Raw genomic sequence first — 27,986 nt, 5'->3', positions numbered from 1 at the left:
CTTTAGGGCTTCAATATTACACTATATCACAGACACTGATAACACGCAGAGTCGTGCATCTCAGATTTAACATTGTAAAAAGATGTCTTTAATGTTCCAAAGGGTCCTATTGGTAGGAAACATTTCTTGGCTCGAAATAAGGCTTCTGCTGATAGCCATATATGCCAGAAGGGCAATAACTTTTAGGAACATGTTACGAATAAGCGTTCGGCATGTTCTTCTGGCACCCAACAAACACGAAGTTTAAATTATTTCGAGATATATTCACGTGACTAAAACTAAAGGAACTGAATTGCCATAATTTCATTTCATATTATTTTATTTAGCAGCTAAGTTTCCATTGATACATATATATATATATATATACACACATGGCATTATTTGGTACATGTATTAGAATAACAGATCCATATAATTTGAAAATACATAACATCACAATGGTAAACCTTTAAAGGTTGAAAATAGCATATGCCACTTTCAAAGTGAACATGCACGTGCATTTGTAACATTCCAAGAACATATCGTACGAGATTTAACAACAATAAGAGGTGACGATATATACACACACACGATGCACAAATGTAGAACTGTCTAAAAATAGATTTGAAGTTTACACATTAAAGCACTAATAACGTGGATGTGAAAATTCAGCACATGCTGTATGTCCAGCTTTTTACAGTTGAAGTTATTTATATTGTCTAAAAATTTGCCATGCTAGATATAACCGTTGCTAGGAGTTGCTTAAGAAAATCATAGACATATATTTCAGAAATTTACAACAGAAGCTACACAGCTGCATACGATATATTTTTACTTTAAGTCAGTAAGAGACATTTAGCTTTATCCCTCTTGTTTTTGGTACAAATTATTACCGAATCCAGTCATGAAACATTTATGTACAGGTATCTTGGTCTAGTGGCTACGTCACCAGACGCACGTGTTTGAAAACAGTGAATTTAAGCAATCTGACGTAGAAAATGAACAAAAATGATTAATGAAGGCTCACAAAATATCACTGGTGGTTGGTGGAAAAACACTCTTGGAGAGGAGCTCAGTCAACCATATGTACAGAAGATAAAGACCGATTAAAGCAGGCTTGTTTGAGGGTCGACAAACGAGGCAAGTCCTGGGCCCTGCGTCATTAAACTTGTTATAAATAAGAACTGGTTATCAATAACTAATTACAAAAACTGTTATAAGCTTCTAAAATCGCGGCATTCGATTGGCTGAGAGCTAATTTATCACAGCATTTTAGCATTTATTATCGATGATAAGTGTTTAGAAAACAGGGTCCTGATGTATTCTGGACAAAGCTAATGAAAAGCCTTGTTTACGAATAGAAGGGTTTTGAACGCAACCACTCGACGTTCAGGCATGACAGGCAGCCAGTGAGGGTCGCATTGGAGAGTTTTGCAGTATGGGTCCGAATCGGTGCAGAGAATACAAGCCGCGGGCTGCTGAGATTTGTAGTCTCTGAAGTCGCTCGTGGCAGACTCAGCGTCCAGAAACCTTAGTATGTTTGGAAGGATAGCCTTTATGGCAGCAGACAGAGCGAAGTAACTCGAAGATGAAGACCAGTATCTCTGTCACTGATATGAAAGACATTCCTATGTAGAGACCCAATAATCCACCTAAACTTCCGAAAAGAGATTCGACCTTTTGATAGAGAAATAGAAGCAAAATGGAGAAAAATTGAAGTCATACATTTCAGATATCTCACATGGTTGGTCTCTAACTTTTTCATGAGACATAATTAATCTCTCTGTGTTGTACTATATTTATCGATGGATAGGTATGGTAAATATGGTTTTATAATAAAATATACTTTGAATAGTGCTTTATATAAATTTGTCTACGCACTTTACATTACTTTGTCGAAACAAACAACATTATCTGCCATAATTGAAGAAATTAAAGACTTATATTACCGACGTTTCTTCTGTAGCCTTGACGCAAAACAAATTTGTGTAGTATTTAAGTAGGTAAAGCGTCAACAAGATTGATTTGATATAAAACTGTTGACCGTTTTCTGAACTTTATTAAATCAATTTTTAAAATTCACACCTGTTGGTTATCAATGATATTGTTTTCATGATTGTTATCATACTTATGTTGTGTAAGAATAATTAATTTAACACATTTCAGTATACCCTAAATAGCTCTTACAAGGGAATACTGCTCTAAATTAAACCATTTGTTGACTATTGATTTTTAGAACGTAAGAAATAATAACATACCGTTATCAATGGAGTTTCCACGACATTCTCGAAGTTGAGTTCTTCATAAAACACAGAAAGGCGCACAAGATTGTTTCTAATAAAAATGGGGAAAAAAATCGGGGGTAAATCCATTTTTATTATGGCAATTATTAGCATTGATATTGATATTACTATTATTATTTTTGGTATCAATATTATTTTTAATATCAATATTATTTTTACTATCAATATTGTTTTTAATATCAATACAATTATATATATATCAACATTATTATCAATATTACTATTATTAGTATTGTACTTGTTGTTATAATTATCAAAAACGAACGCAAATAATTCCGAATCACAAACTTAAGTACCTTTCAATAGCTCTGACCATCACCTATTGAAATATATTTTTATTCGAACATTACAATAACTTATGACGTAATCTGAACAAGATTTCTATGGAATGTACGATAGGATTTTATTGTTAATGCATCTTATTCTTATCATTATTATTCTTAATCTTGTTGTTGTTGTTTTTGCTCTTCCACTACTACATAGTAAAATCTGCTTTAGTAACCACTTGTCTAAAAACACCATATTTGTGTTTCCCTTGAAAATGGTTTCTCATTGAAACATGTAAAAGGGAGTTGTACATATAAAGGCCACCTGCCTATAAAGACCACTTTTCTTGTCCTCCTTTATAGACAGGTTTCACTGTACTACTTCCACCACCGCTACTACTATTATGCTACTCCTGATGTTGCTGCTGCTACTACTACTACTACTACTACTACTACTACCTCTACTACTACTACCAATACTACTACTTCTACTACTTCTACTACCACTACTAATGCTACTAAAGATACTACTGATGCTGCTGCTACTACTACTACTACTTCTACTACTACTACTACTACTACTACTACTACTACTACTACTATTACTACTACTTCTACTTCTACCACCACCATCGATACTACTATTATACGACTCCTGATGTTGTAGCTACTATTCCTGCTGTTTTTGCTACTACTACTACTACTACTACTACTTCCACTACTACTACTACTACTACTACTACTACTACTACTGCTGCTACATTCACTACCACCATCCTCCTCATAAGCATCATGTCTTCATCTGTGGGGCTCGGTAGTTCAATAGGGGAATGAAGATCAGTTTAACTAGGAAGGGGAAAGGTGACCTATCCCAGAAATCTCAAAATTACACGGGGGGGGGGGGGGGGGGGGGGGGGGGGGGGAGGAGGTACAGAAATTAAAATTATGTTTATTGTTATTAATGCTATATTTATTATTACTACTATTAATATCATTGTTATTATTGTTATGATTGTTATAGTTATAATCCTTCTTCCTATTAATATTATCATAATTCTCATTGTTGTGTCTCTTCTTATTATTATTATTACTACTACCATAATTATCATCATCACCATCATCATCACTATCATGGCTTTAGTTACTAATTGGACTCAGTAGTTCAATAGCGGATCCAAGATCGCTTTAATTGGGAAGGGAAAGGGAATATACCAATAACACCATTTTCGACCTCAGAAATGTCAAACTTGTTCGGGAAGGTGGATAAAGGATCATAACTTGAACAGTTTTGTACAAATACCCCTGCCCCCCTAAGTCTATCACTACTGCAAATTACAATGGGTTACAGGCTAGCTCTAGGCACCAATCTAGCGAGCAAAGCATATTCATTAAGTGCATGTACCTGTTCAATTGTTGGTTTACTGCTATGGTTATTCAGACTTTAAGTTAAGAACAATAAAACAATAAAGACAAGGAAATTTTCCTACCTCGATTGCGCCACATTTGTAAGAATTCGAGCTGCTTTCTTGTTGATACTGGCCAGGCTGTCATACAAATGAGCCTTTTAAATATAATTAACGAAACAAAACAATTATTTCATACTAGGTATCTTATTCGTATGATTCAGACTAATTCTTTTGTTGGGTGTCAAAGAAAAATTTGATTAACACCAATTATACGCCCAAACCCTTATGACAGTCCATCGTTTTTTTTTAAAGACCTTATTGGATGAAGATACAACTTTATATCAATGGAAAGCTAAATAAACGTATAAAACAAATATAAAGGAATACGAAATACTTTGCTTTTCAGCATTGCACAAAAGCAAATTAAAAAAAATAAAAAAATCGCACACCTCCAAATAACGGGTCAACAGTGATCAAATCTACCGCAGTTACGGTGACGACATAACACGTGGACCATAATAGCTAAGGCGATCAGCCGTGCTTAATTAATGCAAAATCGTTGTGAACAAGCGTATACTCTACATATAACGATTTCATCAATTCGATAGCTAGATTTTGTGTCAAGAACTTCCAAATTTTAAAGTTTTAGCCCAGATTTCAAGTTTTCACAGAGCTGTTTCTCGTCTGACAGGCAGTAAAATAGCATATAACCGGCATTATTATAATCTATGACTTATAAGGTTTCCATTGAATATAATTATAACTCGTGTATTTAATTGTTCTCTTCCAACAGGGTCTTTGAAGATACATTGGTTGTGGCACCAGGGGTAGGGGAGGGGGCGGGTAGCTAGTCCCACGTTTTGTAGACCATTGTAAGTTTTAATTGTGTTTTCATGAGTCTTAGGGTGTCTTCCAATTGTGCACATGCCAGATTACAGACAGAAAATATCCAAACGCATGTAATCAACATACAATGAAATGAGCCGCTTCCTTCACAAAATTTAGCAAAGAAATTGAATCTTATATTTGCAAATAATTTGCTCACCAGTGGTTCACATGACTTGTATCGCCTCTCAAGCTAGCATAAAATTATTATGGAAAAAGGAGATATCGGAAAAGGCTCACAGCCGCTATGTGTATCCCAAAATACAAATATTGCTATGTAGGCTTAAATGTGTTAAACACGATCGCAAAGAATTTCGATAAATTTACAGAAGGGCAATTTTGAGTCCTTATTATTTCCCGTTTAAATGCATGTGAAAATGCAAGGATTATGCAATACGTCATTTTCTGTTAGAGTATTGCAAAAGTTGACATCAACTACGTGACTGGGAAATTTTGCTAATTAGATAATTATGTCGTTTTAACATCTATTATTCACCCAATCAGTGATAACCAACCTCGTATCTTGCGGTAGGCCATCTTGAAATTGCTATCCTCGGTTTGAACACAGTTTCACTGAAGAAAAAAAAGAGTCATGACATTTTACAATGTTCTAATGTATTAGAAGTTATTTTTCATCGTATTTTACCTATTAGGGTACTAGAAGAGCAATCCTATTCTGGGGACATTACTGGTATGAAATTCTTCCACTGTCGTGAAAAAAGAGAAGGCAAGCCCACAACTATTTTTCATCTTTATCGGGTCTCAACCTAGTCTGTAAAAGTAGTCGGCTCAGGGCTCGTGCGGTTCTCTTCTCGTAACATCTCGAATTTAGCAATTATAATTTAAATTAAAAATTGTTGTGGGTAAAAATTCACAATTTATTTTGCTTAAAAGATTTAGACAAAACTATTTTTTTATGCCGATGTTGATGCACGTACACTGTTGCTGATATAGTCGGAATATTTTGTTTTTACCCCAATTTAGGGAAATATTTTGACAATGATTTATTCATATTAGATCTAGATCTAGATCTAGTATACCTTCTCAGATTTTATTGAATATTAATTTGCCCGTGTTTGTTTTGCGTGACTGCTAAAGCATGTGTATGCTAATATGCTTATCAACTAGGGGACCTACGCCCTTAAGTCATAAATGACAGTAATGAGGATTAATGCCCCATAAAAGGGCACTAATAACGCACATCGAGGCGGTTTTGATCCTGGGGCCTCACAGTTACGAGGCCATTGCTATGCCACTGAACCATGACTGTACGCAGCAGGGCTAAGCTAGGGGACAGATCCCACAAATAAAAAAAAATAAAAAATGCAATAAATTATTAATAATTCATTACATTTTACCCCGGTCCCCAACAGAAAAAAATGTTCTGTGTGCCCATGCCTTGAACCATAATTCCAACTTTATGAGCAACAGTGTAGTTTCAGGCAACACGAATCTCCAAATGAAATTCAAACCACGTGAAACATGTTGATACGTAAACTCACCTACAAGCGTTTGAACAGTCACAATTAAGTTTGTTTTTCAGAAAGTCTTTAAAGACGCTGTTCCTGCAATTTCCTACGGAAATACGGAAAAGAAGTTGTTAGGAAACAAAATGAAAATGATTTTGTAATTTTGTTAAACCGTTGACTATTATTATCGTTATTATCATTATTACTATTATTATTAATATTATTATTATTTTTCTCATTATTATCATAAATATCATTATTATCATAATTATCATTATTATCGTTATTATCATAATTATCGTTATTATCATAATTATCATTATTATCAATACTATTATTTTTATCATTGGTATCATTATTATCATTGGTATCATTATTATTATCATTATAATTATTATTAGTGGTAGTAGCAGTATTGTTATTCCTAATTTAACATCATCATTATTATTGCTAATATTATTTGACAAAACAGGTCTGGATCTGGAAGGCTTCGTTTGTGTCCATTTGTTTTTAGATTTATCAACTTCTTTTTAAAGCTTCCATTTCAGTGGATTTGATTTTCCTAAAAACTTTCCGTAACGATACACAATTTAATAATTAAATATGTAGTTAATAAACTGAGGAAATCCAATAGTTGAAATTTATCCGATTTCATGTTTGAATTTTCATTTTCATTTGGATAATGAATTATATGAAAGTATTTTATAAAATGTACGAAGAACAGAAATGTCACAGGGGTTCATTATTTTTTTATTTTGAAGTACTACTGTTTTTAACATGGTATGATTAATATTTTCTTCAAATTCTACATAAATTATTCATTCTGGATAAAGAATAAAAAACATAAGAAATATTCTCTAAATCTAAACGTGCTTGCAAAGTCAAGTGTATTTGTTTGTTTTACCTTGTTCTCTGTTAATGACCTCACACATGGTTCCATCGATGAGAACGTCAGTGATGCATGAACACGTCTCGTTCAGGGTTTCCTGAAGGCAAAGTTTTAAACATGAACGCTGGGAGAAGTCGTATTTTTCCGGAGCATAGAATGAATCATGTTTTCTTATACAATTGCCGTAGGGCTCAGGGAGTCGAGAAATGGAGGTCTGTCGGAAAGAAAGAAAGAAAGGGAGATGAATAACAATAACAATACAAATATTATTATGACTTCTGCTAGTACTTCTGCTACTACAACTGCCACTACAACTACCACCACCACCACCACTACCACCAGTCCACCACCACCACCACCACCACTACTACTTGTACTATGCCAAAAGATAATGGTAGTATTTATTTAGTATTCTTTCATATTCATCTCTATGCTAAATGTATATACATAAATAATTTCGATTAAATATTCGAAAGCAAAAATAAAAACCAATCAAGCAAACAAAAAAACAAACATATATACATCATTGAACTCTTAAAATAAGGAGTGGAGTGTGTGGAGGTTCGAGTCCCGACGCTGCACTAATGTCCTTTGGCAAGACATTGATCTACATTTGCCACACTCCACCCAGGTGATGTAAATGGGTACCTGGTAGGAATTTATTCCTTGAAACGCAGAGCGCGTAACAGCTGCACTGCTAAAGCCAGGGTAATTATGCTGCATTATTGTAGAGCGCTTAGAGACTTCTGACAAAGTAAGTGTTAGGCGCTATATAAGCACTGTAATTATTATATTAGGATGGGTGCTGATGCGTGTGTGGGCGTGGATATGTGGGAGTGTGTGTGTGTATGATTGGAAGTGGTTGCGCAGTTTTAAGAGAGGGCGTAGATATAAGAATAAATTAAGATAAATAAAGATTCATGAAAACGGGAATTCAATGGTACTGCTTGTTAAACTAACATCACTTCTAGACGAACGGGTTGCTCAAAAGTGCCGAGCCGTTGCCTATCAAATGAATCATACAATTTCTTTTTTGTGACCTTTTCTGTTTCGAACCAAGATGAAAACGGTTTTAATTTGAGAAATTTGTCAACTGCAATTTTGTATGTTTTTTGTGTCTATTTATCTTTTCAAAAATTTATTTTATTTTGGGGTTTCTTGGGGCAGCAAGATGCGATAAAATCAATATAAGATAATATTATACAGATAAGATAATATAAGATTAGAGGTGGTAAGATAAGGTTTTTAAGATAACATATAGGCCTACCTGTATGCACTCAAAGAGACTACGAACTTTCAGCCTAAATCCGTTATCTTATAATTATAATTACTAATCTCGTTGTAAAGCTATATTCTGCAGATCAAATTTTTATACAGATTTAAAAGTTCATTGCAATTTTTGGTATAATTCACAATGGTTGAATTACATTTTGGAAGGTTTTGACAGATATATTTTCCTACGAGGGATTGCTCTAAAAGTAATACCTTTGTGAGTCCGATGGAGGTCGCAAAGCCAGGTGCTGCCTCGATGCCATCGTCCTCGGGGAACGCGTAGATGCGGGGGTCTTTGATAGCGACTTTGACCCCTGAATTGGGGCTGAGAATACCGATGTACTCGGGCTGCTCCACCATCAATGTCAGTTGAAGGCCTGGCTCATAGGAAGAAGGAGAAGAAGGAGGAGAAGAAGAAGATAAAAACGTCCATATTAAATGTACTATGTCCTATTTGCTAGCCAAAAAATGAAATATTAAATTCCAACGGCATTTGAAAGATGATGACGATGATGAACAGCATTTGTATGGCGCCATATTTCAAAGGCGCGAGCTCCTCCAATAAAATTCAATACTAATTTAGAACTTCCCTCAAAACGAAAGGGTTTGAAAATGGCTTTTAGTGGGAAAATAACGACCATCTGATTTTCAGATCCTTTTACTGAATGTTCGTACGTTTTAAGCTGCGCAAAGATTTAATCAGTTTAATTTTCGCCATTACAATTAGTGAGTTATTGATGAAGACAAATGCTTATAAAACCTGTTGAGCTCATTTTATGTGTGTTATTACCAAAGAAAACAAATGTCAGTCAGTCACTCAATAGTGTCCGACAGTGAAGTCTAGAAGGTTAACAGGTTACCTTGCATAATTTGAATACTACGACACTGCTAATGTTTTTACTTTACAGATAGCTGTACATGGCGTATTCATAATTCCTGCATAGTTCTATACAGAATTTAATGTTGGTTGCAAAAGGGAGTATCTTACTAGCGGTGTTCTATTAATTGCTTCCTAAGATGGGGTGCGAGGTTGACAAACTCTCTGGATAAACATAACGGAGGAATTCAGCAAGGTAGCCTAATAGAAAGATTATCTTTCTTTTGAATGTTAAACCTTTGCAAATACCATGTTATACAGTTTATTAGGGCTGCACTATTTAACAAGAGGCTGATGAAACATACTAGCGAGAAAGACTGTGATAATTTATGTTAACCCGATATACAGAGTACAGCACCTTCTATATTGGGGTCAAAGTTACGAGATCCTCCAGCAACATATGCGAGTGAGCAAAGCGACCGATATTTAGAAGGAAAACAAAGCTGTATACCCTCAACATTCTTTAACATGCACTCTTCACTCTGAATTGGGGTGCACAATCCTTGTGGATCACAATTTTTCTTCCTTTCCTCCCTTTTCTATATCTTTTCCCCTTTCTCTTTTATTCCCCCCCCCCTTGCTCTTTCTTTTCGTTTGTCTTTCTTGCGCCTCCTCCTTGTTCCGTGTAATGCGCCCCTTGAAATCCCTTCTGCACCCCCAGTGGATACGCCTCTGAACTAGATGAAAGTTTGCCTACTAAATTCTAAGGTTGGTAGAAGCTTAGACTACAATTTACTTTTCTTATTATCATTCTACATGCTTATATACCTGTAAGGAGGTCGTTGGTGGTGGGCGTTAGAACCGTGACCTTCACCCCGTTCCCACCCCGCTTATAGGTAAGCAAGGTTTAGTTTTTATGTGTGTTTAAGTTGTTATATTTGATAATATTGCTATTATGTTTTGTTCATATCCTGGTTTAAACGAATTTGTATCATTATAAGGCTTAAAAATATGTTCAAAGAACATGATATTTGTTAACAGAAAGGTGTAATTTAAGGCGATATTGTTGTTATGTAATGCTCAGAGGGTGTGACTTCTCAATGTACAAGTAGATTACACGTAGAGGAAATGGATGCGTAGGCTATGCCTGCACGGGTACCAACTCTACTCCTCAGGCTGCCATTGTCATCTGTATTGTCCGAGGCGAGGTCTACCCCCACTCATTCCGGCTACCCGTCCCAATCTACCCCCCTACATACCACTGAGCTACATTATCTTATTATCTTATCTTTACCATACTGAGATCCTGTTCTTGATGTCGTCGTGCGCTTCCCCCTCTTCAATTTATGTGCGTTGTTAAACACGAAACAATTCCCATACTCAGCGTTCTGGATGACGGTGAAATTTCTACGGGAAATTAAAAAATAATAAAAATTGAAAGTATCAATAACAAGGTAATATATAACAACCCTATTACACATGTGCATAATTCATTTAATTAATTTGAAAATCCCATTAAGTATTTATGAACAAACAGATGACTATGTGAAGTTTAAATATTTGCCAAGGTTTCTGGTCATATTGATTGAAACATTGCCGAATTAATGTAAAGCCGGATGAATTAATCTGAAATTGAATTCTGATAAGATCGACGTTCCCTTATTTGAATTGAGCATTCAGTTTAATTATTGATTACACCACTCAGTTTGATCAAACTGTGCCTTCAAATCGAATACAATCGTATTTTAAGGGCACACGAATGTATGAGAGTCTCCGATTGTAAATTCGAATAGTCAAATGATTAGGAAAAGGGCAATTTCTGGATTTCAGCCGATTTTTTATGCAATCTTTGGCTCCTCTTCGCTCTCCAAATATGTTTTAAAGTATAAATATTCCTTTTGTTCACTGCACTACCTCCCTATCTTTCTTTTTTCTTTCTTTTATTTCCTTTCCTTTTCTTTCTTTCTTTCCTGTTTCTTGTTCAGTGTGGGTTGGTCCCATCCCGCCATGCCCCCTCCGACTTCAACACTAGGGGCATTCACACCTACAGAAAAAAGTGAGATTTAAAATTTTTGCTTTGCAATCCAAGAGAGCCCAAAAGAAGGCACACGGAAGATCTTCGAAGAGTTCTTTGACAGCGCGACCACTGTGTGAACAGAATGATTTCGTAAAAATCTTCGCGATTCGTTTCGCGATTCAATTCGCAGTAACTATTGCGATTTTACAGAATAATCGCGATAGTTTGCCGGGCGCTGTGTGTGTGAATGGTATTGATAATCAAAAGTCGCTTGATGTAATCCCAGGATTCCAAGCGCGCGTGCTAGTGCATCGTCGAGTTTCGCGCATGCGCAGTTTGGACGTTCTTGCCGTCTAGTGAGAATTCTTCCTATGTGTAAATGGTCGCCCCCCCCCAAAAAAAAAAATTCATCTTTGCATCGCGATCTAATTCACACTAAAATGACACGTGTGAACGGTTGCACACACAAAATAAAATCGATCTTTCAATAGCGATCCAAAATAGCAAAGTAGCTACTTACTCATAGCTGCATGCCTCTGTATCGAAGGAGCATTGTAGAATAAAATCTTTGGCCTTGTGTCCAAGCGTACGCAACTCCTCTTTTGTCGGTTTGACAAAATTCTTAAAATTATTATAGTCGCTCCCCTTCGAAAGATTGTACAATGCCTCCCAGTCGTTCGGGTCTTCGATGTCCTCGATGCCGGAGTAATCGTATTCGTCGCCTTGTTCGAAATCGTACAAGAATAGAATATAATTCTTGGTTATCATCCATTTTGTTTGAATTAATTTTCTATATTCATATTCATATATATGCCGAATTGAAACAAAAATCTACCAAGAATTCTTACCTTCTTCTTTTATTGAGTAAAGATTGGATATAACATCACGGAAATTCTGAAACACTGTCTGTTAATCTTCGCTAAAAAAGAAAGTTTCAATCATTTAGGAATCGTATAGAAAAAAGCACTGTATGATGTCCGCGCCCCGGGGTCTACGCTCGCACAAAGACAATTTTAACACGTAAACCAATGGGGATCGCAGCATGAGGGCATTTTTACAAAGACTATTGACCGGTAGGCGGGCATGGCCAAAATCACGACTCCAATTTCGACCAATCAGATGGCTAGATTTCTAAAGAGAGGTATACACCATGCACTATTTTAAGCCACTAGTGAAATTATGGATTCCTCGGCGACAGAATTAGCATTCCTGCCACCTCGATCCATAATTTCAACTAGCCTCTCAGTGCATGGTATATCTGGTTATATTTGGTCGACGACGAATAGTCAACCTGTTCGAAACGTCGAGCCACTCCCGCCACTCATCCTCTCCAAGCGCTATAGTTCTCTTTAGAACTATATGCCAAGAAAGATTACCGAGAGTCCTTTTCAGGACTCCTTAATCCTCTCTCTCTCTCTCACACATGGTGCACCCACAAGCCTACTGTATATCTACATCACCATGCAAGCCGACACTTACAAGCAGCATCCAAATTCATTGTTATTGTCATTTTCAAGAAGGATTCGGTAAGAATACGGCTTAAAAGATTCATAAGATACGATATCGGATGGGCCTGTCATTTTTTAAACTACATCTGGATCATGTAATGTAAAAAATTAGGATCAATAGTATTCAATAGTATGTTCACACAATCAATCGTAACTTTACAATAAATAGTAACTTCACCTTTTGATAGCTGATTTTAAAAAATATATGTTACTGATAAACACAGTTGGTGGTAAGATACAATTAATTGCAGCAACATATAGATTTGCTTATGATTGTAACGAAAAAAAAACGAAAGAGAAATATAAATACTATAAGAAGACTCAGCATTGAGTGCACGACGGCCCCGATACGGAAGAGAAGTGGTATCTTCTTCAGCTGTTTTTCCATCTGTTGTTGTTTCTTCTCCTGATGACGAGTCTGAGAAGAACCAACTATAGTCGGAATCTTCCAGTCCAATCCCGTCAACTTTGTGATTTCGATCTAAAGCTGCCAGTGTCTCGAAACGGGTACCTGCTCGAGAATTATATTATAACAAAAGTAAGGTGGATGAAATCATTGCCTCGGTCGTCTTTTGACCAAATTGAGATGTTTGCCTATAACTCAGGTCTCTTTATGATAGCCACCTATTATTCAAGGTCTTAACTCAATTTACAGTCCTAAACCATGTCTTTTGGAAAAAATAGTAACTGCCTTAATCAGGTGAAACAAAAAGACAGAATTAGTCAATGTTTTTTAAATTCATTTGACAAAATGCTAATCGAATCAAGTGTGTAATTGAGTCGGTGTTGACATACTTTGATTCGATTTGATTTGAATTTATTTGAATATTTCACAAATAAATTTGAACAAGTAATTATACAAAATTACACAAGAAGTTGTATGTTGAAAAGGAGCATTTGTGGAAAATATTATTTTCAGACTAGTTTTCAACGAGACCGAGTTTTATAACGAGCACAATAAGGTGTTAGGAAATCAGAAGTATGATGAAATTAACGAAAAGGGGGCAGATGATGGTTTATTGAAAACAGACCAGCTGCTCACAAAGTCAAGGTAAAATCGACAAATGAAAAAAAAGTAAGTCTGTTACACCAATAGCAAAAACATATCATTATCAACAACCAACTTTTGTACACATAAGCAATTAAGAAAACAACACAATCTTCTGTCATGTTTCAAGGTTTTTCAAACCAACTGGAGATAATTACCCTTCAACATCGATCGTCGCAGCATGTTCAGATTACAGATGGTGACGGCGGGGAATTCGAGCCTCGATTTGGTGATGAGTGAGATTTTGGTCGTGGTCGGTCGAGCGATGTAGGACTGGACGAGCTTCGAACCCTGAAAGAGGAAGACACCCGCAAAGATCAAGGTGACCACGCACCAAAACAGACGTGATTGCCACGGGCGGGACGCGTTCAGAACTCGAGGGATTCCGTGCGTGGTCGCGTTGTCGACGAACTCGTTGACGATCTTCCGTGTGCCTTCTTTTGGGCTCTCGTCGTAGTCTGGTCTGCCATACGCCTTCTCCGAGTAGTCAGCCATTTTCTCTGGGCTCGTCTTTGTATCTCGTGGTAGGTCGCCCATGTCGATTTTCTCTTGCCCGAATTTAAATCTACGAGATAAACAAAAAGAAAAATCATTGACGAAATAACCAATGATTTGCAAATTATTCACACTCCTAGTTTTATTTTTGGCTTCCTTCTTGTCTATGTCATGCATCATTTGTGTATTGGGTCAATTCGAAATTCTATTGTAACTTTTGTTCACACCCTCTTTTGAGAGGCAGCTTGATGAACCTCACTAAAGAGATTATGAAGGGCCCGGTTGGCCGTAGACAACACCCCCCCCCCCCCCCCGCTGAGAATAACTCAAAAGAATAATTGGGGACACTGATATTTATAGTTATCTTTGAAGGGATATGGGGTCCATTATTTGTTCCAGGAGGCATGTATTGACCCCCTGCTGTAGTTATCCCCTGCTAAACAAATTTTTATTTGCCTTTGCTGTCTATTCTGTCCCCTTCCACATCGAAAATCCATCTGAATCTTGGCCCTCTTTCATAAAACTTGTTATCAATAACGAGTTGCGATAGCTGATTGAAATCGTGGCATTTGATTGGCTGAGAGCAAATTTGTCATAGAAAGTAAGCAATTGTTACTGATACCAAGTATTCTAAACAGGGCTCTGAATCGTTTGCAGGACATGAGGTGAAAATTGAATGTTAGGTCCTCATTTCAAATGAGAAGAGATACAATATCCCACCGCTGCCACCATATAATGTGGGGTTGTTTAAGCTGTATGATTATAGTATTGAAATGATGACACATAGAGATTGATCAGAGTTAGGTTTCAATCCAGCCAGCCTGGTTATGTTGCAGGGTATCACAGAGAACCACACCACAGACCAGCATCTGTATGTGCGTGTGTGTGCGTGTGTTTGTGTGTGTCTAACATGTAACATGAAGTCAATGTAAAAGATTACATATTACAAGGAGTGCGATTAAAAAAAAGAAACTTCTATTGACATGTACGTTAATTATACTAATCCTAGACATCCCAGGGTCAATAATGCTTCATAAGAATGAGGGAGGGGGGGGGGGGGTGGGGGGGGGGGGGACTGCGAAATAAGAAAACTAAATAAATTCTGCGAGGCCGTCACGATCATGGTTAAGTCATAAATGCCTTTTCCAACAATAGAGAAGACTCAGAAATACAGAGAGAGAAATATATAACGCATCATTTGCGATAATATACACGACCGCGTACTCACTATGGAAACGTGACCGATGAAAGACAAACAGAGGGACTTTCAGACAATTAATAAAGAGAGCCACTGACTGATTTATTCAAACAAATCACATGATTGCCGCCATCCCAGCCCTGCAATCATAAGTATTATTACCCCGGCTAATTAGCCGAGCTTCCATGATAAAGCACTCGAGCATTCGAAGAGATTCAGCCACCTCGATCCATATACTAATATGAGGAAATTGATAACGCTTTCTCTAAAGTCAGTCCTCTTCTTGCCAGTTGGAGAGTGCCTTTTTACAAACCGTGTTATGTTTGTTCATGGTGGTATTTTGATTGGCAGTGAAATTCAAACAAAATTTCCTGCATACATAGGAAAGATGCAAATACACTCTTAACTATCAATTTAAAAAAAAAAAATCTCTTTTCATGACATGATCATGAAAATATGGTTTATTCTCCTTGATAGATGAAATTGATATCTTTTTCAGAACTTCTTTGATCAATCTAAAGAGAAATAGGGATTTATCAATGAATCATCCTCTTAAGATAATAAACTCTATGTAGTCAGGAACATAATGATATAATAAAACAATCATGTCATAGAAATGGGTAAGAATATATTGTTCCAACTCGATAGGTAACAGAGTAGATATGTTACACTCATCCCTGGGTTTATCGGGAGGGGCTCAACCGACCTTGACCGCCCATTTAAACCCAACTGGCAAACCTTATGTAAACAAAAAACAAAATCAACACAACAACAACAAGGTCCCTTAATTGTGAATGTTTTTTCCCCTACAGAATCTCGCTCTCTTTTTGTATTAACCCAAGAATCCACCCCTTACCCGAAAGCCGTGGAACCCCCCCCCCCCCCCCCCCCCTGAATATCGAAGGAGCATCAAAATTATTATTGCAATGTGTAGTTTAGTCATTTTGAATGAGTATATTTTGTACTTTCAAAATATTATTGTATGGCGCACAATACGAATGTTGTATAATGTAATGACTATACATATAATGAACAATGACTATGACGTGCCCCCGGCAATTGCGTATGTGCCTCATTAGAAATGTGAACCAGGGATAATCCTACAGTAAAGCAATCATTAAGCTTTTACTTTATCATAATCATTATCATATTAGTCGTAATTTATCATGAACTTGAAAGTTAGTAATTGTTAGGGTGTTTGTTAGTTTTGTTGTTGTTGTTGTTGCTGTTGTTGTTTTTTCGGGGGGGGGGGGCGGGGGTTGTGCCTCACCCCCTGAAAGACCCAGCGATGCTATTGATGCTGCAGCGGGAGGGTGAGGGGTATCAGCGAATTTGAGAGTGAAAAGTAAACCCGAAGATATAATTATAAAGAAGGAGCGTGACTTTGACATCGGTTGAAGGTCTGTCCCCAATTGTTATGGACATTTTCGATTAGGTTTACGCAGTTTCACATCCGTAATTACAAAACATTAATAAAACCATTCCATCGTGACTGCTAGTGGATGAAGGACTCACACAATAAGCAGAATAACCACTTTCAGACCATTTCCTCCTGACCTTGAATCACGACCTTACAACCAAGAGCGTCAACTTTAAACCGTAATTAATTACATGATTTCACTAATCATAGTTCGGTGGCTGATATCCTAATATTTATGAACGATTGTGACTTTCAAGCACTATTTCCATTTTAAAGATCTAATCAGCTACTATTACATCCTCTGCTGTAAGCGTATTTAGCATTACGCCTTTTCGTTGAAGCTGGTTGACTGATGACACGATCATTTAATGGCTATTGCCTATATTGAGAAAGCTCTTATTGTGTGGATTGGTATCGTTTAAGGGAAATTACCGTTAAGTAGCTTGATGGAGAGTGTAATGTAAATTAATGGATTGCCCCAGGAATAAGGATATGAAGGCTAATTGCTGTTTACTCGTTGATGGGCTAAGTGTGTGCATGTGCGTGCGTGTGTATGTGAGAGAGGGCGTGGGTGAGTTTGGGTAAGTGTGGGTGTGTGGGAGGAGATAATGCGTGCTGAAAGGGAGGAGGAATATAATATACAGCTTTCATGTGGTCTCAACTTTCTTGAAGTGTAGAATATGGAGTTCTTATACATGTAATCTTAAAAGCATTTAAAGTGATTTGTCATGCCACACAAAGAATAATTATCCCAGTACCATTTTAGTTGATGTGAACACACATATGAATGATATGGGTTGGATATCCAAATAACACCCTAATGCCGTGACAGAATAAATTCTACTTAAAGGTACATGTACTATGTCCCATTTGCAGTCCAAAAAATGAAAATATTACATTTCAACGACATTTGAAAGATAATACTAATTAGAACTTCCCTAAAAATGAATGAACTTGAAAATGTCTTCTTGTGGGGAAATAGCGACCGTTAGCTGTCGTATCGAACTTAGGGATTGCAGTCCTTTTATTAAAGAGTCTGATTTTCAGACCCTTGTACCGAAAGATTCAATCAATTTAATCGTGGCTATTACAAGAAGTGTGTTATTGATTTTGACAGATGATCATGTACCATTTACCATGTTATGTATGTTATTACCAAATGTAAAAAAAGAAGTCCGTCAGTCACTCAATAGTGTCTGACAGTGAAGTCTGGAAAGTAAACGGGTTTCCTTGCATCATTTTCATAATTCCTGCAAAGTTTCATTCGATGTTGGCTTCAAAAGGGATACACTACCTTTAAACAAGTGCTGTCGACCTAACGGCATTATAGTGGCAATGATACATGCTTATAGCCCTTTTTTTTTTCTTTTTTTTTTTACTTTTAATGTGCAAATGGGTTCTGAAATTATTAAATGTCTACCAAATCATGAGCGATGCTTACTATTCTGTTTAGAATTCAGTACACTCTGTTCCAAAATCACATATATTGTGTATATTTGTCTCAATTTGATGTTAGAGGCAGCCAGAGCTTAAGGGTGTGCAATCTGGCCTGTGCCCATGCAAAAGAACATTAATTTCCGTTTTCCTCCTAGTGCCTTCTCTCTTGGACAACTACTAAAAGCATATTATGGATTGCATACGATTACAGGTCCTCTAACAAGAAATGAGCTTCCTTACTCAAACATTATGAAGAAAAAATGAAGACATTTTGGGTCTTAAAACAAACGTGAAAGTTGCCCGGCACTACACTACAGTGACACTACCGATTCACCTAATTACGTAGAGTGATTACTAATTTTGAAAATAAAAAAAACTTACTTGTTTTGGTCCGATTCCGTTTATTCCTTTCTTCTACAATGCATGTTAGTTGAGACTGGATTTTCTTCAATATAAATGTTCTTGTGCAGCCTCGTAAAGAGAAACATAATCCGATACCCTCATCTATTCACGGCCAATACACTAAATCTAATGTCAAGTTTAGTCATTCAATAGCCTTTAATAAACTTAGCAAGGTACCAAAAATACTGCACGTAACAACTTACAACAATTACAATGAAATCACTTGACAAAAGAGTATTCTGACTTAAGTGGAAAGTTTAGGCGCTTGCAATATAATGTGATTATTGAACAGTCATTTAATTAAAACATTTAGGAAGAGATCATGGCAAGAAGCGATTAAATCAAAGACACATGACGTTTGTCATAAAATCATGACCGTCATTCATCACATTTTTAGAGAGTAATTTACAGATGTGGTACATATGTTTTTTGATTTTGATTCTCTTCATCATTATGAAAGTAATTTATGTGTTAAAATGTACAATGCACCTCTTTTGCTTGCTCTTCCACGCTTAGAATTTTTTAACAGTTTGTAGCTGACAATATATTGTTCGTTATTTATGATATGAACATTGTGGCCGATTAGCCTTGTTCTGAATAAGTTATCCATTGAAATATACAACTACTCCTATTTATACTACTACTAAAATTACTACTACTACTACTATTACTACTACTACTACTACTACTGCCACTACTACTTCTATTAAGGAAGATAAGAACCATATAGTATATTTATTCACGTCCTACGTCTATAAAGCTTGAATAATCTATTTTTATAAACAACTCCATCTCCATCAAAAGTCATTTCAGGTATCTTTTATTCTTGAGAGTAAAAAGTACCCTAATAGAAATGCTACATAAGTAATGAATAAAATGACAGTGTTGAATAAAAACCATATGGTAAACGTTCTATGTTTGGAATGTTGTTGGTATTTATAATTACTCTATACTAAAGTGTTACTTGCAGTAATGCCCAGCGCAAACTACACGATCCTCCTTCGGTCCGATTTTCGAAATTTTTAAATTATATTACATAATTATGGAAATGTAAACAAATATCATCTTCCTGATTTAGAATCTAAATTAAGATAAGAATACTAAAAACCTAATTTAAGTGCATTTAAATCTTCTCGTCGTGATATCAGCCGAATCGGCTTCAACTCGTGGAAAATCGCACGACTGGTCTGGCGTCACTGCGATTCAGATATAATGGGGTAATCCGTGGCGTTTTTGTTTTTTACGTATCAAATGATTGGCAAAAGGTTCTGTTTTATAAGATACAGAAATGTGAAATGTATCACACGGAGTTAAATGTTTATGTCATCACATTTATAAAAAAAAACCCGTCGTATTTAACATATCGAACCGAGGCTTACGCTGAGCTTGATCACGGCGTAATAAGAAGGAGAAAAAAAAAGGAATTACAAAATAGCTTTTAAATCCTACCTTTCCGTTGACATGTTGTTGATTCTCCTCTTTTTCCAGCTATTGGTAATCAGACCTAACCTCTAAGGTGACACGAGTGAAGTGGATAATTCGTCACCTGATTCTCTGAACTGCATAAATTGCTATCAGCCAAACCCTTTGGCGTCCTTGATTTGACAGTGCATTCACTGTTTTGTTCCCGGGAATGGTTCCTGTTTAACATGAACTCAATTATGTCGTAGCTGTTAATGTACGGTCGGAACGACCCTGGTAGACAAACTCGTTCCTGTAGGCGTTTTGAATGACGGTGTTTTTTTTTTGGCCGTTGTTGTTGCTTTTTCTTTGTGTGATGCTATTGTTTTTGTTGGTTGATAACCTCATAAAGGCCCTAGGGCTTAATGTAGAATCAGAAAGATCGTTGCTTGATCTAAGAAACTTTACAGGGATTGAAAAATAAATAGAGGTAAAATATATGTTCTTAAAAACATCGTTAATTTTTTTTAAAGAATTGAAAAAGGAAATTTGAGGACATTAATATCTGCCGGGCCTACATTACGTTACACTGTCCCAACCATGCATATCTTTGTTGGGCTTCTTAGTATACTTTAAGTCAAACAGCTACAATAGAGTGGAGACTTATAATATACTTCATGTTCAGCGATTCCAAAGGCATACGGGGGGGGGGGTCCGATATTCGGGCAATATTAATCGGACAGCGTGGTGCCGGAATATCGTCATATTCGGGCAGCAATATGACACAATGTTTTATTTATTATAATGTGTTTTGATGACGATATATTTTTTTATGAGATAGTTAAGTGTCTTTGTTTTTCTCACTCCTCAGAATTTCGAAACAGGAAGTGAGACGCCCGAATATATTGCAGGAAAGTGCCAGAATGTATAATTATTATAGCTAATTTATATGATATATTTTGAAGACGAAAATATCACATATTTTGTCATAATAAATGTTTTTTAAAAACTCGTTTGCTTCGCTCGTTCGCAGAATTAACATTAAATCAATCATTATCTTGAGCCATCTGGTTGACGTCATGAAATTTCTCTCTCTCCCTCTATCTCATACCTTCCTCTGTGTTATCATAATTTTTAATGATTATCAGTCCTTTGTAGTGCAATACAACCAGTACAAAAAAAAACTTTTTATATAAAATTCTATCTTTTCCTGATTTTTTTCTTCTTTTTTTTATCAACCTTTATTTCATATTCTTGATGCAATTTTTGTTTAGAGGTTTACCATGTTCATGAATAATTGATAGCAATAAGTGGACATGTATTAAAATCATAAACATTAAAAATTAAACAAATCTATATAGAGAGATTTCGAATTAATTGGACTGATACACTTTTCTCAAAACTGCTAAATAGGGGGTTTACAAAGGGCATGCATTTTGTTTATACATAATTGAAAAGATCGTTATGAACCTGTCGATGAAAATGTTTCTGTGATGAAAAAATGAATACTTAATTCATTCAGGTAAAATAACCACCACTAAATATTAATGAGAAGGTTGATACACGGTAGAGACACGAAAACAATTATGTGAGCTTTCTAATTCTGTTTTGTCGGTAAGGCTTATAAATGTTAAATGCACGGATAAATCCTAGCGTTATATGCTTTTCATTATGCTAATATTTGTTTCCTTTTTAAACTGCGTGATATGAAATCAGCCAGTTATTCTGTGATGAAACGTACAATCAACTTGACCCCCCGGCCCCCGAGCTCTCGGTGAGAGTCTGCTGTTTCAGCACATTAAATGAATTTGTGAAATGTCAGGTGATGATATTGTGCACAATTTACAGCTTATACTTCAATAGAAAAGATTTTGGAGAATATCATAGTAGAAATGTTTCCTTGAAAAAGCGCTCAATTGCTAATTTCTGATATATTGCAACAAATAGTTCAACAGTGTTTACCAGACTTTAGTGTAGTACAGTATTTATATTTGTAGTGCAGTTGATCTTTAGTAATTTCTTTTCGTTTTGATCATTCTGAAACTTCACACTATGCATCATTTTTTCTCACAATAACCTTTCCCAATGGCCTATAGAGAGTTTCTTTCACAATGTATTCCCATGACAAGATCTCATTTTTTGTGCAGAAAAAAATAAATAGAAAAACAAAGCAAATGAAGCAGATAATTATATAACAAAAGAAACCTTTGAAAGACAAGCTTTAGAAAAATGGAACATACTCAAAAATGAATAATAAATTAGAGAGCGGATTTGATGACATAAATTTTGTCAATCGCTTTGTGAGCGCTAAGGATTAATGGATGGGAAAAATGAAAAGAGAGTCGTGTTCAATTGGAAGCTCCGCAGCGGAGATTAATTAAGTGAAAGTGAATGAGAGAGAGAGAGAGAGAGAGAGAGAGAGAGAAAGTGAGAGAGAGACAAAAACAGAGCGAGAGAGAGAGAGATAGAGAGAGAGAGAGAGAGAGAGACAGAAAGACAGAGACAGAGCGAGAGAGAGAGATACAGAGAGAGAGAGACAGAGACACAGAGACAGAGACAGAGAGAGAGAGAGAGAGAGGGATGAGCGAGAGAGATAGTTCACGTTTTGAAAATTACATTAGGGAAATTGAATATTAAATGATACACTTCAGAAAAACTGTCGATCCATATTAAAGATAAACTTGAGTTCTGGTAATGCGATTGCATTGTGAAAGAAAAGGTGTGGAATGGATCAGAAAAGTTGATCATATAGCATGTAAGTAATGGTGTGTAATGCAAGGTTCTGGAGTCATCAAAATCATCATAAATTTGGCAGAGTCTTGGTAAAGTAACAATCACTTACACAGAAAGATGTATACGGGACAACACACATGGTGTCGGGGCTAGTACTACCCTGATTTCCTTATCTTTCTATGCTCATTACTCAGCCAGTATACATTTTCTTCCAAAATTGTTTGGCACATGACATTTATTTGTAATATTGAACATTCAGTTTAAGTTTCGTTAGATTCTGTGAGAATTCATTTTCTTTTTTTTACCAGAACTCAAGTTTATCTTTAAGCATATACAGTGTCACTAACAAAATACAAAGAACGATGCAAAAAATAGCTCTCTGAACGATGATATTTTATCTAATGTTGAAATGGAATTCGTTCATGAAGCTCCTTAAAGGCATCGTTTAACAATGTTAAATCTGAGATGCATGGTCCTATGTGTCATCAGTGTCTGTGGTATGGTGTAACATTGAAGCCCTAAACAAAATCGCGCTTCAAAATGATCATGAAGTGCTTCCAAAATGTAAAAATCTTTGAGTAACCGGTTGTACCATACTCGTTCTCCCAAATAGACTGTATAGTGTTATGAAAACCGTTCGGAAAACGCAAAATTCGATTTCGATTCCCAATCATAAATATCTTGATAATCAGACAAGCGATCGGCTTATAAAAGTCATGGGGTTCCTGACTGACCTAAAGGTTAATAATTATCATTGCAGCGTGAGTTAAATCCAGGAATTTATTTCAGAATCTGAGACAATGTTACCTAATCCCTTTAACAACTTCTCGTAGCTGTTTTCCCGCCATCGCCCCAACCCCTCCATTCTCATGATGAGAGAAACAGTAACGTTTGGATTCACGCCGCTTGTACTGCGTTTACATGCCTCTAAGCTAGAGGCAACTCCTGTCTTCGTTTTCAGTGTCAGTCAGTTTCGGTTTATTGTTTCTTATTTCACATATATTTAACATTTTTGCAAATATTTTACAAAGTTAATGGTACTTTTATTAAACGTGGATTCCATAAAGAGAGACAAAAACAGAAAGTGAGCACCTCAAAGCGATTGGTTCGAATGCATTACATAAAAAACTGAACTAATTATAACAAGCAGAATGCAATATGGAGGGGCCTATGGTGAAAGCTATGCGTGTAAAATACACCGATTGGACGATACATCGCTTTAAAAGCATACTATACCGTTAACGTGTATCTTCCTATAAGGGGACAACTCTTATGTTGTACATGAAGTGGCTTATCCCCATTACTGTTGTTTCAACCCAGTTAAGTCATTCTATTAATTATGCTGCAGTCATTACAATATTCAATTTAAGAATTTTTGATCAGTAAATTAGTCTGATTATACACGTAAAACTTAGCTTGATTTTACTTTAAAGCCCTTTATTTACAGTTAATAAATATATTATTTATAGCCCTTGTAAACAAAAATGTGGGGGTATTTTTTCGTAAATCGAGAATAAAAGATGGACTGGTTGAATTAAGGCCTCTGTTGAATACTTTTTAGATGTAAGCTATGAGTCGGGCTATGATGAGCTATGTGGTCGGAAAAAGGTGGGTGGCTCAAGCCCCACGAAATGTTATAGTCGGGTAATGAATAATTGTAATCGTTTTATTATCCTATCTAGTAAATTTTAATGGTGAAATTTTCACTGTAATAAAGTGTTGATATTTCGCACGCTTGCAAAATTGCAAAATAGAAGAATCAAAATGTTTTTTTTTATTTCGTCAGCCCCCTAGCAGAACTGTTCCTGTACACAATTACACTTATACACCTGCGTTACAGCTAAACAAGGCACTTACAAAATAAATTAAAACACCCATAAAAATGTCCTACACGAATCTCAGGTGGCAGGAATTAATTCCTTGAAATGCTAGAGCGCCATAATGGCCTCCTTGCTAAAGCCAGGGTAATACTCGGGCAGCGCCAGGAGCGTCACGACGTGACGGACATGTGCGCTATATAAGAAGTCATTATCATTATCATTATTACTATTTATATATATATATATATATATATATATATCTCAATATTATATAAAAATATATTTAATGCAAAGGAGGAGAGGCACTTTGCAAAAAAGCATGACGGCTTGTGATTTTTTTCCCCACCCGAATTGATGGGCGTTTGTCTGCTGTTAGTGCCTTAAAGTGTCAATATTGATTACTTTCCTTCAAAGGTTGCTGGTGGGTGATTACCTTTACGGCGTTATAAAGGCCTACACAGGGTGACCCAATTAAAACGGAATAAGTAAAGATGACGTATACTTCCAATAATGCGGGACAAAGTTTATCGGTACCAGTCGATCATTCTAAAAGAAAATGATACCAAATTTGTTGAGTATTTTTAGAGGCGTGTTTTTGTGCAAAAAGTTGAAGACATCCACTGGCAGAGTTCATCGCAGAACATGACGTATCATTGTGTAATTTACGAAATGGTATGTCATGCCTAAGCTTTGGGTCAACTGTAATATACGTAGGATTGAATAAAAAACATTACACTCCACATGCATTTTTTCTCTTTCCAGTCATTCCAATGACTTGTTAAACACACACACATGACATTTTACGAATTGTTTAAAACGCAATTCCATTGATACTGGACGAATTTGAACTCATACCTCGCGTCAAAAAAGCTCTACCAAATTTGTCAATCTTGATAACATTTTCTACGTGAAGACATATTATTGCCATTGGCACCAGTTAATTCGACCCCACAATATTGGAAGTATGGAAGTCCTTTTTTATTGGGCTACTCTTCATACTATTCCGAGATCAAACGTAGTCATTTCGATGTAAGAAATATACAGAACCCCCCCCCCCCCCCACCAGGCACCTCAACGTTTCGAGGGTTACCTCGCCATAGACACCTACAAACAAACAAGCTGTATCTGGTTAAAAATGTATCATTTCAAGACATATGAAAATAATTTTTTTCTTCAAATTTGTCAAAATATCTAATATTTGTGGTGGTACACAAGTATTAGAAATCGATATATTTCAGCCGTCTCCGATCAGGTTTTAATTAAACATAGATGATTTTGTCATTTAAATATTATGTTCATTCAAATTTGACACTCAGTTTTTCATTATGTCACAAACAAATTATTTTATGTAGCGCCCTCTGCAACAGAACTCAACTATCCCTTTAATTAACACTCCGGATGCTCTCTTCGCCTCTCTTTACGGATTTGCCACACGTGCTATATGGCACAAAACGTTAGGCACCAATTGACGCTAGAATCGCTGTGTACAACGCAGTAGTTTTGCAAAATCACCCCCTTTCTAGTCTTGATTAGCTCCCCCGGTCCCCGACTCCGGAACCGCATGCGCGTTCCCAAAATCTCGTTAAAGGGATACTTTTTCGCGCGACAAAGTCCGGCCCGCCGTTGACTTTTACACTGGAGAAAGGGGGTGCTTCCAAAAAGAGGGAACATGCATACGCGTACCCTAAATAACTGAGTGGGGGCCGGGTAAGCTCCTTGACAACTGTTACGGGTTTGGGATAAGATCCCCGAGGACTGGGGCGGAGAATATAACGGTTTGGAGTTTTGGAACAGACTCAAGCAACACCTATCTATATTATAATCTTCTTTAGTGTAATAAAGTGTGTATTTTTCTTGATTCTTGAACTCTAAAACATGACTAGTAAGTACGTAGGATCTTAACACAACCCTTTGAAAACCGATATATTTTAATCTTGCCCTTGAAAGAGCTCAATGATCTTGAAGGCTTTTTTTTTCTTTCCATAAACCTGTCCTAAGATAAACACTATTTAGCTCAGGGAGATGATTTGTGTTGCATAAAAGAGATACTGATATTCAACGCCCCTGTGAAGCGCACAGGGAGGTTATGTATACAAACTTAGCTGAAGACTTTCATATTCCACATTGCTGATAGTAATTCAGTTAGCCACTATCTAAGTCTTTCCCAGGTGAATCGCCGACAGCATATTCAGTGGTTTTTCAGTCTCATCAGCGCCCTCGATTTGGCAACTCTAATATTTGAGCTCTACAAATTCCCAAATTGGATTGGATAATCATCTAAATATGACATGCGCTTTACCAAAGCGGCTCATTATATGCCCATTAAGACTCAGACATTTGGAGAGATCTGGGCCCCGTCTTACAAAGAGTTGATATCAATCGCAACTTATTTGCGATTGATATCAATCGTAACTATGTACATAAGAGATAGGAGACTGCAAACTTGCGATTGATTGGAGGACTTACGATTGATTTGGATCGATCGTAACTCTTTGTAAGACGGGGCCCTGGATCGCGATTCAAATCTGACTTTTTTTTTGCCCCCGTTCATACATAAGCATAAAAGCTCACTTCTCGACGAGCGCTGTTATCTCGCTTTTCATCACACGGCCAAGTTTTCTCAAACAAAAAGTTCGCACTTTGAGTGAGATTCTGATCGCAATTCGAAAAATCGAAACTCTCTAATTCATTTGTGTGTTCATCCCACTATTATTCATATTCAAGCCTTGTTCAGGTAAGACGCGGTTAACCGTGGCTTCACATTATTTTCCGTATCCGATAACACAGAGCTTAGTGATGAGTATACGCATATAGACCTTTGATGCGCGCAGTTATATCTGAACAAGCCTTTAATGGCCAACTTACTCCGATTCCTTGTTTTCAGCGGCTTCCTTGACTTGGAATATCCAGGCCACTCCATCCTGTTTCTTAGACATTTTGGCTTCCATCTACCTAGTCAGAATCGTCATCAATAATTCCTTTCAGCGAACACTGTATTTTAATCTGTCCTGCCTCTGTTGACACCTTGTATCATTATCAAAATGAACAGATAATGCGATTGGCCTCTGCGAGTGTTGAAAGTGTGATAAAATGTAGTGACCCTTCGGATGGGTAGCCTACTCTGTACGCTAATCGATCAATGTTGTTTGTGAAGCGAGTTTGTATGACGATATGTATTTGCTAGTAGGAATAAGCTAAGATCGGAATTTGATATCATGCTC

The 27,986-nt window shown here is 36.5% G+C and overlaps 1 protein-coding gene across 4 annotated transcripts; it reads right to left on the bottom strand.

Moving 5' to 3' along the window:
* LOC100889526 (amiloride-sensitive sodium channel subunit beta) lies at positions 1 to 27,804 on the bottom strand. Of its 4 annotated transcripts, none has more exons than XM_011685573.2 (12): positions 27,631 to 27,804; positions 14,018 to 14,424; positions 13,122 to 13,322; positions 11,824 to 12,025; positions 10,581 to 10,693; positions 8,683 to 8,846; positions 7,213 to 7,411; positions 6,342 to 6,414; positions 5,355 to 5,412; positions 4,036 to 4,109; positions 2,238 to 2,313; positions 1 to 1,656 (listed from the first exon to the last, which is right to left on the bottom strand). In XM_011685573.2, the coding sequence occupies exons 1-12, from the start codon at positions 27,711 to 27,713 to the stop codon at positions 1,495 to 1,497; spliced, it is 1,812 nt and encodes a 603-aa protein (XP_011683875.2). In that variant the 5' UTR covers positions 27,714 to 27,804; the 3' UTR covers positions 1 to 1,494. The 4 variants fall into 4 exon arrangements, with proteins under 4 accessions (XP_011683875.2, XP_030833002.1, XP_030833003.1 ...); XM_030977142.1 differs by lacking the exon at positions 27,631 to 27,804 and adding an exon at positions 20,261 to 20,505; XM_030977143.1 differs by lacking the exon at positions 27,631 to 27,804 and adding an exon at positions 18,791 to 18,891.
* Between the last annotated feature and the right edge of the window lie 182 nt (positions 27,805 to 27,986).

This window comes from Strongylocentrotus purpuratus, unplaced genomic scaffold (genome assembly GCF_000002235.5).
Source record: "Strongylocentrotus purpuratus isolate Spur 01 unplaced genomic scaffold, Spur_5.0 spur5_scaffold_9, whole genome shotgun sequence".
Taxonomy (NCBI): Eukaryota; Metazoa; Echinodermata; class Echinoidea; order Camarodonta; family Strongylocentrotidae; genus Strongylocentrotus; species Strongylocentrotus purpuratus.
Note: the sequence above shows the minus strand (reverse complement) of the source record. Positions and strands in the feature narration are given on the sequence as shown.

What these genes read in the sequence shown, in the direction of transcription:
- LOC100889526 (XM_011685573.2), bottom strand. Translation starts at nt 27,713, where the DNA reads ATGGAAGCCAAAATGTCTAAGAAACAGGATGGAGTGGCCTGGATATTC. An exon ending in CAATGCTGAGTCTTCTTATA is followed by an intron (nt 12,026 to 13,121) that starts GTATTTATATTT and finishes ATTTCGAACAAG; the next exon opens with GCGACGAATACGATTACTCC. An exon ending in GACTGTTCAAACGCTTGTAG is followed by an intron (nt 5,413 to 6,341) that starts GTGAGTTTACGT and finishes TTTTTTCTTCAG; the next exon opens with TGAAACTGTGTTCAAACCGA.